This window comes from Anolis sagrei, chromosome 2, assembly GCF_037176765.1.
Source record: "Anolis sagrei isolate rAnoSag1 chromosome 2, rAnoSag1.mat, whole genome shotgun sequence".
NCBI lineage: Eukaryota > Metazoa > Chordata > Lepidosauria > Squamata > Dactyloidae > Anolis > Anolis sagrei.
The window spans coordinates 218,479,022-218,491,780 of record NC_090022.1 but is presented as its reverse complement, the minus strand read 5'-3'; the positions used below and the strand labels follow the sequence as shown (position 1 = coordinate 218,491,780).

The 12,759-nt window shown below is 37.0% G+C and overlaps 1 protein-coding gene across 5 annotated transcripts in view; it reads left to right on the top strand.

Moving 5' to 3' along the window:
* KDM4C (lysine demethylase 4C) overlaps positions 1-12,759 on the top strand; it is a 276,898-nt gene that overhangs the window by 215,919 nt on the left and 48,220 nt on the right. For all 5 annotated transcript variants that reach the window (XM_060762302.2, XM_060762301.2, XM_060762305.2 and 2 more), the window contains one exon: positions 5,304-5,412. In XM_060762302.2, coding sequence (XP_060618285.2) covers positions 5,304-5,412 — 109 coding nt within the window. The remainder of the gene's footprint in view (positions 1-5,303; positions 5,413-12,759) is intronic.

The window sequence follows — 12,759 nt, the reverse complement described above, 5'->3', positions numbered from 1 at the left end:
CATCATGTTGTATGTGAGCTAGTCCTGTTTTCTAGATATTCCAAAGGAAAGTTATGAGATAAGAATAAGTATGAGGTATTTCTTCATTCAGTTTAACTTCCTAGCAGTATGGAATTTGTGTCAACACAATAACAAAGAAATTCTTCCAGCTTATTTTGTGTAATCTAAGTAACTAGAACTATTGTTGAACCACTTATCAAAGGCTGGAGTTGGAAGGAGAGTGGGAGAAAAACGCATTTTTGAATTGAAACATGGTTATAGCTTTTGGAGCCTCCGGTGATGCAGCAGGTTAAACCGCTGAGCTGCTGAACTTGCTGAGCGAAAGCTCGATGGTTCAAATCCAGACAGCAGGATGAGCTCCCGCTGTTAGTCCCAGCTTCTGCCAACCTAGCAGTTCGAAAACATGCAAATATGAGTAGATCAGTAGGTACTTCTCCGGCAGGAAGGTAATGGCACCCCATGCAGTCATGCCAGCCACATAACCTTGGAGGAGTCTATGAACAACGCCGGCTCTTTGGCTTAGAAATGGAGATGAGCACCACCCCCCAGAGTTGGACATGACTAGACTTAATGTCAAGGGGAAACCTTTCCCTTTAGCTTTTATAGCTTTTATTTACCAATTATATATTGGTAACTGATAGTGAGAACCTTGGGGCATCATAGAGCACAAACCCTGGCATCAGGTGACCTGCTTGTCACCGAATGTCTCCTGGCTGATGGAAGTCATGAGATGGAAATCCACATGGGTGTAAGCCACTGTGTGTGTGTGTTTTTTTTGTCATGTTGTAGTGAATTAGGCCTGATATTTGTCACTCCCAAGTTTCCTTAAAGGTATCCCACAAATGAAGAGTTCAGCATACAGTTCCACCCACACAAATCTGGCTTAATGTCAAACTGTTACAAGAGATGAGTGGAGTGACCATGTTCTTGCTGCCAAAGCTCCTACAGCTGAGACCATTGCTAACAGCTTGTGATGTATAAGCTGGAGTCAAGTGAACTTTTCCCATTGTGAGAGAAGTTCTCCAGAAAACAAGTAAACAGTACACTAACAGAATTTCCAATCCAAACCATGCCTTCATGATTGGGACAATTAATTGTATTACAAACATTGGCATTTTTAAATGAAACCTGAAAGAAGTTTGTTGGAAGTGCTCTTAAATACACTCTCGCTAAATATATGTTGGCTGCAAAAATGAATAAGGAATACAGCACTTAGATTAAAGCTTTCATCTTATACTTATGTCTTTCCACATGTTAACTCTGCATTTTGACATTCCTTTACCTATTACATTTTTTGTTCCTCACTATGTGTCATAAAGTTGTGTCTCTGTCAGTAATTTTTTTACTGCTTCACTGTTTTTCAGACAGTGAAGGAATTTTTAAGGAGGTTGATAGATAATTGAAAACCTCTTTAGGATGCAAACTCATCCTGACCCTTTCCTAATCTTTTGTTATTTATTTTATGTGATTTGTGTGTGTGTGTGGGGGGGGGGGGGGATGAGAGTACTTATTCAAGCCTTATATCTTCAGATTTTATGGCAATGAATTTATAGGAGTGTACATGTGCCCTCCAGCAGACAAGGCTGATGTTCTAGGAAACCTCAATGGGCAACAGTTTCATTTTAAACTATGTTTCAGTGCCTCCCTGTGCTGTTTAACATAGAACATACACATTTTTTTAAGAATGAGAAGTGGACTTCCAGCTACTTCAGCTTTTTTGTTTATTTTCAAGTAGTGCATGTCACTTCCAGAGGGTCCCAAAGTTGCCCACCCTTGATAGAGAGTTACCATAATAGTTGTTATGGACAAAACCAATTCAAGTTGAACAATTCTTTAAAACGTCATTGTTGATGCTGTGTTTACAGAAGAGCCTTTTTACCCGATTCAGCTGCGATTCTTTGAGTTCATTTTGTATAATTGTAATTAGTTTGGAGAAGTAGTCAAAGAAATAATTAGTCACAATGGAGAACTGGACTTTAGTGGGTTTGGAAATGCCTGGGGAAATTTCAATAAAATCAGTGTTGCATTACTACTTTCTCATGCAGACATCATGTTTAGTGTTGGGTTTCAAATCACAGCTAAGGCTTACACAAAGACAGCTCCAAAATGTAATTTATTTTACACTGCTCCTTTATCTCTCTGAAAATGAACTAACATATGAGCTTCTCTTCTTCAACTGAAAGGCACAGGTAGTTTCCAATTAAGTTGCTAAGTTGGGTTTCTCCTGCTTTGTGAATTCATTCTAAACGCTAATGTGGAAGTATTGTTTTATCATCCTCTCATTGTGAAATATTCCATACTGAGTTTTTGCTGATGACAGTATATAAAAAAGCAAACGAAAGCTCATTTGTCATTGTTTTCATGGGCAAGTCTTACACTGTTATCTCATGTTCAAGTTCTTTTATTTAGCTCTGGAATTGTATGATTATGGCTCTTAATATTGTATCACCAAAGTTTTCTAAGAATTAAGTATATTATTAACAAAATAATCAGTCTGAGTTAATATTAAATGTACCTGGATCTGGCAAATAAAAGGTTAAGAATTGCAGCAATAGTGTGTGTCCCACCAGTTCAAGCACATTTAAAGATGGTCAGTTTTATTACTTTACCTTTTGGAACAGATTCAAAAAATAGTTTATCGCTTGACACCATACTATTTAATGATATTAATATCCTGCTTATGATTGTACAGTCACATCTTGGAGGTTCTGAAAGGATAAAATGGATGTAGTTCTGTGTTTGTTGAGTAGAAGAAATCTTTGTTGGTATACCACTAATTCAGTGTTGATGTTTTTGTAGGCGGATTTTCTCTTAGTCACTAATCCCAAGAAAACTGTGTATTGCCATTAAGAGTTTAATTAAGTAGGACTGATACACATTGTTTCTCAACATGGAGATTCTACTTGGAGTAGAGCAGCGGTTCTTAACATTTATTTATTTACAGTATTTGTATACCGCTTTTCTCACCCCATGGGGGACTCAAAGCGGTTTATACATAAATAATGGCAAAAATTCAATGCCAGTCTGTAGACCCTGGGGTGGGGGTGGAGGCACAATGTCCTTAACAGGAGATCTGTGAAGCTTGAAGAAACATAATGAGCTAAAATAAAATGAATAAATGAAAGAACACCGATGGACAGAAAGTCATACAGTGATCTGAAGAGCAGGAGTCTTGCCATTGATAGTCTTGATGATCACCTTTCAGTATGTTTGTGATGCACTTTAGGGTTTCAATCATGAATTAGCCTTGGTAGTCCATGGCAAAAAATAAATAAATACAGGGTATTTCAAAATGAACCAAATTTCAAAGCAGTGTATTTAAATACACAATGGCAACATGTTACTATTACACAAAAATTACAAATGGTTTAATGGGTTATCAAGTTTAATGGGTCATTGTTGCAGAGATAGCGATTTGAAATTGAGTCCATCTTTTTGAAACACTCTGTATATTTAAAGGTGGCCCATGGCAAAGAAAAGGTTAAGAATTGCAACAATAGTGTGTGTCCCACCAGTTCAAGCACATTTAAAGATGGAAATTGGTTGGCTTATGGTGACCTTTCATGTGGCCCCCAAGTTCCCCCATTGCAATTTTGAAAGAAAAACAGACATTTGCACCTCAGAACCTTCCAGGGAGTACAACTCTATGTACAAAGCCTCCCACAGAAATTTTGTTAGTAGGAAAGGCCTCTCAAAGGCTGGAAGGTTTTCTTATCATTAGGAAGGTTTTTGTAATGAGCGGATTGTTCTCTTAATGTTTGGAGGGTCTTCTTATAATTAGGAAAGTCTTCTCATTGTTGAGAAGGTCCTCTTAAGGCTTGGATGGTCCTGTTGTTTCTGGGAAAGCCTCTTAATGATTTAATAATTCTTATAATTAGGAAGGTCTTCTCAATGGCGGAAAGCCCTTCTTGACATTGGGAAGGTCTTCTCAATGGTGGAAAGGTAGAAACCAATTTTAATGGGGAACCAAAAAAGCAACCTACAGCTATCTGGCAGTAGGTGGGAATGTAACGGATGCAGCTATCTACTCTTGCTGCTCCTTTGAAGAAATACATTCTCACTAGTATGCTCCATTTGCTGCTTCAAAAAGCATTGGAAAAATTGCTTAACTGGGTTTCATTATAAGTGTAGAAGCTTTCTACATATGATGAGAGGGAATGCTAGTCTGCTGTTTGGTGTCCCAATTTGTTTTATATCATAAACAAGAAGAGTTACAATGCTCTATAGGACTTTTATCTAACCAACCTCAGTGGAGTAGTTTTCTATAGAAAGAAACATGAGTATTTGTAATTTTACCTGTTTATGTATTCAACATAGTTGCTGTAATCTGATTATTTATTCTGCATTTTAAGATTGGTTGTAATTCTTCTGTGAACAATTTCACTCAGAAAAATAGGGTACAGATAGTCCTCAAGTTATGAACAAGATAGGTTCTCTAGGTTTGTTCTTAAGTTGAATTTGTATGTAAGTTGGAACAGGTACATTTTTTCAGTTTCACTCCAGCTATACACACACACACACACAAGCTTTGGATAGCATAGGGAAGAGTTAATACCTCTGTGGTATTTGTTGTGCTATCTGTGTCCCTGTTCAAGATATTTCACTTCACTTTCTGTCTCTGTGATAATTGGATCTTGAAAAATTGAGCATGTTGTGGAAACAAGGATTGGTGATAAAACTTCAGTGGAGACCTCTTTCAAGAGTGAATTTCCCTCCCTTGGGGTGGATTTCTATCACTACCTGTTGTCTCACCTCCATTCTTAACTATGAGTTGTTTGTAAGTCGGATGTTTGTTACTCAGGGATTGCCTGTATTCATTAAATTTATTAAATAACTGTATGTATGAAAAGATTAATTGAATGAGGCTGCCATCTTCATTTTTTTGGCCATTCTTTGAATTTTTCTCTTTAATTTTTTCACAGACACATCTATAATTTATTTGTTAAGTATTTTGAATTTGTTACAAATAGTTATTATACTCTCTCTGCAGGCAACTTTTTAGCTAAATGTTAATTAAGCATCAAGTATCTCTTAATGGAGTGCTGACGGAAGTAAACAAATTTCAAAATATAGATCAAGAAAATGTCAGCTAAATGGAATGCAACACTTTGATATCTCTGACTGTGAGACTACAAAGGGCAGATCTAAAATGCATTTTAAACTTTTACAGATATAAAAATGCTATGCTGATGAGTTATTTATACTCACTGTAAAGTTTGGAAAATGCAGTGTGAAAAAATAACCACATAAACATTTTGGCTTTTTATTTGTTAATGCTAGCATTTTTCTCCCTTTATTGACAGGTGGGCTCATGTCATGTGTGCAATTGCTATTCCCGAAGTCAGATTTGGTAATGTTACAGAAAGGACACCGATAGACACCAGCAGGATACCTTTGCAGAGATTAAAACTGGTGAGCAGTAATGGTCCAAAATATCATATATTGTTGTGTGAAACATGTAGCAAACATTATGGATTATGATTGTTTTGTGGAATTACTCTTATTCAAAAATGCCAGCTAACGTTTGTGGAAACTGCTGTTTTATACTGTCTGCTTAAATATGATGTAGATATTTTATTGGACATTTTCTCCTAACTTGGGAATTTCCATACATACTTAACAGAATAATAAGAAATGTTCTAATTTATAATTTTCAAGAAATTTTGCTTTAAGACGAGGAGAGACTGAACAAGTATTGGCACATAGAATGGTGTAGTTTTTACAGCTTCTGCTGTTTTCAGGCATCATCCCTCAATATTTGCAATTTGACTTTTGTGGAATTGATTATTCATGTATTTGTTTTAAAATGTTTTCTCCAGGAATGTCTAGGTCCTTGAGTGTGACTCGGTGGTCAACTTCCCCTGGTCATCCTGGAGAACCTACACAGATATAGAGAGAACATTTCTATAGGAATATCTAGGTCCACCAGTATGATTCTATGGTCAGCATCCAGCAAAAGTTAACCAGTCATACAGGAATACCTAAAAATTCCTATACAGACAGCCCCCAAGTTATGAACAAGATAGGTTCTGTAGATTGCTTCTTAAGTTGAATTTGTATGTAAGTTGGAACAGGTACATTTGTAAATGTAACTCTATCTATCTATCTATCTATCTATCTATCTATATATCTATTTTTGGATATCATGTTGTTGTTGTTCATTCGTTCAGTCATCTCCGACTCTTCGTGACCTCATGGACCAGCCTACGCCAGAGCTCCCTGTCGGCCGTTACCACCCCCAGCTCCTTCAAGGTTAGTCCAGTCACTTCAAGGATGCCATCCATCCATCTTGCCCTTGGTCGGCCCCTCTTCCTTTTGCCTTCCACTTTCCCCAGCATAACTGTCTTCTCTAGGCTTTCCTGTCTCCTCATGATGTGGCCAAAGTACTTCAACTTTGTCTCTAGTATCTTTCCCTCCAGTGAGCAGTCGGGCTTTATTTCCTGGAGGATGGACTGGTTGGATCTTCTTGCAGTCCAAGGCACTCTCAGCACTTTCCTCCAGCACCACAGCTCAAAAGCATCTATCTTCCTTCGCTCAGCCTTCCCTAAGGTCCAGCTCTCACATCCGTAGGTTACTACAGGGAATACCATGGCTTTGACTAGGCGGATCTTTGTTGCCAGTCTGATGTCTCTACTCTTTACTATTTTATCGAGACTGGACATTGCTCTCCTCCCAAGAAGTAAGCGTCTTCTGATTTCCTGGCTACAGTCTGCATCTGCAGTAATCTTTGCACCTAGAAATACAAAGTCTGTCACGGCCTCCACGGTTTCTCCCTCTATTTTCCAGCTGTCAATCATTCTTGTTGCCATAATCTTGGTTTTTTTGACGTTTAGCTGCAACCCGGCTTTTGCGCTTTCTTCTTTCACCTTGATTAGAAGGCTCCTCAGCTCCTCCTCGCTTTCGGCCATCAGAGTGGTGTCATCTGCATATCTGAGGTTGTTAATGTTTCTTCCAGCAATTTTCACCCCAGCTTTGCATTCATCCAGCCCCGCACATCGCATGATGTGTTCTGCATACAAGTTAAAAAGGTTGGGTGAGAGGATGCAGCCTTGCCGTACGCCTTTCCCAATCTTGAACCAGTCTGTTGTTCCGTGGTCAGTTCTGACTGTTGCTACTTGGTCCTTGTACAGATTCCTCAGGAGAGAGACAAGGTGGCTTGGTATGCCCATCCCACCAAGAACTTGCCACAATTTATTATGATCCACACAGTCAAAGGCTTTAGAATAGTCAATGAAGCAGAAGTAGATGTTTTTCTGAAACTCCCTGCCTTTCTCCATTATCCAGCGGATATTGGCAATCTGGTCTCTCGTTCCTCTGCCTTTTCTAAACCCAGCTTGAACATCTGGCAACTCTCGCTCCATGTATTGCTGGAGTCTTCCTTGCAGGATCTTGAGCATTACCTTACTGGCATGAGAAATAAGGGCCACTGTACGGAAGTTTGAGCAGTCTTTCGCATTTCCCTTTTTTGGTATGGGGATATAAGTTGATTTTTTCCAGTCTGATATCATAGGGAAGAGTTAACATCCTGTGATGTTTGTTTTGCTGTCTGTGCCCCTGTTCAGAAGTTTCCACTTTACTTTCTGTCCCTGTAATAATTGAATTTTGAAAAAATTGGCTCGTTGTGGAAACAAGGATTGGTGAAAAAGCTTCAGTGGAGATACCTTTCCCCCATAATAACTCTTTCAAGAGTGAATTTCCCTTTCTGGGGGTAGATTTCTCTAACTTCTTGTTGTCTTACTCTTGTTCTTAACTATGACTCATTTTATAAGTTGGATGTTTGCAACTTGGGAACTGCCTGTATAGGTGTTCACTCAGGTAAAAAACTTGCAATTTCTTTATTTCATTTACCCTCACTTTCATGGGGGGGGGGGGGGTCTTCTGCACCTAACCCCAGCAAATGTGTAAGGCTGACTACCTTCCTTTTGCAACTCATCATTTTGCAAGAACTAAGGTAATTATGGTATACCTTGCATGATTTTTGCTAGCCCTGCTTGTTTTATCACATCATTTCCTCCTATTTATGATCTGGCCATGCAAATCTGGACTTAAAACATATCTTTTCTGCTCACCTTATCTTCAATGAAAATTCTCTAGAGTGCACTGTGAATTGGAAGTGAAGGTGAAGGCTTCAGGTGGACCCGTTCTATGTATCACCAAGTTTGAAGCATTCCAGGAACATTAGGGAGACAGGAAAGAGTTGGGGTAGATATCAGATTTCTCTCTCTGTTCCAGGTGAATAATAAATATCTAGTTCCATGTTTTCACTTGCTAGCTTAGTATGATATAATAGCGAAAAGGTAGATGTTATTTTAGGGTCCCTCAGCTGGAATGCAAAAGAGATGCCAGGCAGACTTGGGAGGGGTCTTATATTTAAGCTGTGATCCCAACTGAAAAACTTCTTGTTGAGCACTTACTCCAAAAATCTATCAGAGCTTTGTCTACTGTTCATTTCCCCCCTTTTGTTTGCAGAGCATAAGCCTCCACAATTGTGTGATACTAATAAATTTCTGTCTCTTGAAAACATATCATTATGTGCCTAAATATTATTAAGTTGAACAATAATGCAAATGAATATGGCTAAATAATGTGAAATGTGAGTGCATGCGAGCACCTTTAAGTCGTCTGTCAATTTATTATGACCCCATGAATTTCAAATGGTTTTCTTAGGCAAGGAATACTGAGAGTTGGTTTTGTTGGGTCCTTCCTCTGATATTCCTGTTGGGTCCTTCCTCTGGTATTTATTGGTGGTCTCTCATTTAGCCAAGGCTTACTGTGCTTCGTTTCCAAGATCAGACAGGATCTGGTGGCTTTAGGGTTTTTTGGCCAAAACAGTTAAAATTATACTTAGATACAAAGGTTCATCTCTATGTTGACACTGACATTTTTAAAATTTATCATGTCTTTCAGAAGAGTAAATGACACAAAAACGTCTATATTTGTCTGTATCTTGACTGACGATGCATTTATTTCTCTCTCTCTTTATATAGTTTCCTATTATTTTTACATTTCAGATCTGTTTCTCCAGAGGTAGAATATGAGTTTTGGAGAGACTGAAGTTGCCTTTGGGTTTTTGATTACCTCAAATGTATATTTGATAAGTGAATCCAATATAATCATGAGTATAGTGAGAAATTTTATGTTAGAAATAGAATTTCACAGCAAGGATGACTGATCTATAAACCTTTCAGTGTAAAGCTAAGGCATAAGGAGTGCATTTAGAAACCTATGTTTGAAAATTTGCGCCTGAAGGCAAATAATGGCAGGTTTGAAAACCAAAGATTATCACCCTTATCCTTGAGAAGGGGAATTGATTCTAAAAAGAAAAGAAAATATTGCGATTTTCCATTAAAAGGAATGGTACAATATTGTTGACAAATGCAAGTTATGTCTAAAAGTATTTCAGTCTTTTGAATATTAAAATCTAAATAAAAAACACAATATACCTTCTATATTTGATCTAAAAAGAAAATAATTTTCAATAAAATTTATATAGATATAGAAAACATTTTAATATACTTAAAGCTTCTTGCAGTGATGTATTTTACTGTTTTAATGTATTTTTCAAATATAAGCAAGAATGGATGAACTTTCAGAATTTCCCACAATTATTACTGAAACTGATAAAATCAAGGAAAGTAATTATACTGAAAATTAACTTATGTCTTAACTAGCTGACTTCCATACATTTTCTGTCGGTCGGGAGAACACTGAAGCGTGTTCTCTTACTCTTACAGTGTTTTAAAAATTATCTTAAAATAGTTTGAAAACTAAATCCTTCTTTTCCCCTCAATTAGAGCTGTGGTAAAGTACTGATGATAGCTGACAAGCCACCATTTTAATGTCAGTTAAAAATGTATTGTCTCGTCACTATATATATATATATATATATATATATATATATATATATAGTGCCACTATTCATATGGGATATTAATAAACAGTGGTCTAAAATTGTGAAGTAATAGTAATATCTATTTAATATCTAATGATTTATTCCATTAAATTGATCATATTGTATACTGTCAATTTTTATGTATACTGGTGAAGTAGCTACAAGATATTTCTATAAAATATAAAATGCTTTTTTGAAATCTGAATCTGTGAAAGTGGATACCTAGGAGCTGTGCACTTTGCAATCACTATATCTGTACTAGTGAATACAAGGAGTAAAAAAATCATCAAACCATTCTAGGCTTCAAATGATCTGAAAATTCTTAAATATACAAACTCCATTTCAAAATAGGTTTTATCATTTCTTCAATCTGTCTTATGTCTGAAGCCATATATAAAATAAGGGAAATATACATAAAACTAAATGATGGACGTGATCCTGCATTAGTAGATGTAGCTACAGCAACATACAATCAACCCTTCACATTTCTGGGTTAAACTTTAGCAATTTGGTTATTCATGGATTTTTCTGCTGCTTTATGCCATTCTTGATAGGGATGTATAAGGTTCACCTTGTGTTTGCAATCCCTCTGCAAGTCTTGCAAGACCTTCCTGGTCTAAAGGGGCAGAGCTCCAGCTGCTGTCTTTGCTTCTGGCTGATGTCCCCATCTGTGTCAAGGTCCGCACTGAGTTTAACTTTTCTGGCAACTGCTCCTTCGGGTGGTACCAAGAGCAGACAGAAGGACACCTGGGAGAAATGGGAATTGGGTTTGAGTGGAAATCCTGGGTGGCAGCAAGTATGCTTTCACTCTGAGCAAGGAGCACAGCAGTCCATGTCTCAACCTTGTATGCACGCTGGGCAACAGTCAGTAGAGTGATGTGCTAAATCCATATTAAAATGGTATAGGGCAGCAGCAGAGGTGGTGTAAAATATGGCGTGTTGTGAGATCTGTGGGGTTTAGAGATATTAGTGTTTTTTTCCATATTCAGTTATCGCCCTCCTCCAAAAAAACTGTCTTTTAAGCCATTCAGTTCCTGACAGAGGAATTTCTGAGGCATCACAGAGTGGAGTGATGAGCAGGGATGCTTTCAGTCCCCTCTGGGTAGTGTTACACCTGCCTATCATAGTCCATCCTACTATTGGGATAGTTCTGAGTGCACCACTGCTTAATGTTCTGTTGTCAATGCTTCAGAAATTCCTGTGTTGAGGGCCTGCATGGCTAAAATGTTAAGCTTGGAGGTTTCATTCAGTTGTTCCAATAGTGTAACAACTATAAAACTGAATTAATGCAATCACCATGCCATCAGACACGTAAAACATTATAATTACTGAACAGAATGCCAGTCATTGGTTTTTAGATATCTCCAGCAGAATAAACAATATATTCCCCTCCCTTTGCAACATCATTAATGTATTCTTATTTTGCATGATGATCATATTTCCCTAGGTGTTAAAGTCTAGTTTTTTTTTTAAAGTAATGATTTCTGGATTAGCTATGGATACCTTAACACAATTGAGAATATGTCTTTTTTAACAATCAGTCAACTTATCAGACCAAGATGTGCTGTTAATCAGTGTGGATCATATATTCTGTCTACTGATGAACAATTTAAGAGAAAGAAACAACATTATTAAAGAAATGGGTGCAATTGTATATGTGCTTTCTTAGGTGTAAACTCACTCAATATTGTTGTTTCTAAGAAAAGATTTATTTAGAGACTAACAACTTTTATTTAACAATACATACATACATACATGTACTACACTAATGACTAACCACAATTTCATGACTAAGAGTTTATCAGATGTATTGTGGATTCCACTGTCCATTAGATATGATTTATAATGTGGTCTGAGTTTAGGAAAACAATAAAAACCTAGCCTTTAAGGTAGATTCTGGTCCCAACTACACTGGTCATTTAATGCAGTTCAAACCTAGTTTCAGACTGTGGCAGCTAGGCAGTGAACACCCATGAAAGCACATGAAAGAAAGCCCTTCATGAGCATTAATGCTCTGTGGTTTGTATAATCATCACCTGGCCCTCTAACTGGTTCCAGGACTTTCTTTGTTAATGATCTGCAAAGTGAAGCCACTTTCTTCAATACCAGTTTGAAACTAATTTAAGTGGTAAGTGTAAATATGCTCTCAGTTGGATTTGCTGCACTGGATTCCTATTGATTGTAATTACAGATTATCTGCTACAGTTTTTCCTATTCATATAGGATGTAAGTAATATGTATTCCTTTCTTAGTTGTTGGAGTAATATGTATGTATGCTTGTATATTGTTGATTAATACTTAGGTTTGTTTCTGCTTTGTTATATGTATTAGATCTTAGATGTAGTTTTAGAATATTAATGATATTGTAATAGAGATAACTTAATAAGCGGAAAGATTAAACTTAAGTGACAACAACAACAATAATTTAAATACGTGATTTACTTAGCAAACTCATCCAATAATAGAGCACCATTTTAGTTTTTTTAATGCAGAAAATATAGCATAAGAGCTTAAATTCTGTCTCCGTCCAGCTGAATCAGATGAGCCCATTGCACATCTCATTAAGGGCTTACCTGTATTGCTCTCACTTTCGACAGATATGGATGATGTTGCTGAGTGATATCCAAAATGAATTAGTTTGCTAACAGAGTGATTCCACAGCTTTATTGCTGCAAAACTGTGACTAACATATTATTGATAGCAAAGGAAACTCTTGCTGACTGTATATTTTTACAAATACAGTATTATGCTATTTTGAAGTGCCTTTCCGACATAAACTTAAATAAATATCAGAACCAGTCATACCTGCATAGTAATTATATTGAAAACACAAAATTAGTTAGAAATATAACATTCATTCTAACAAA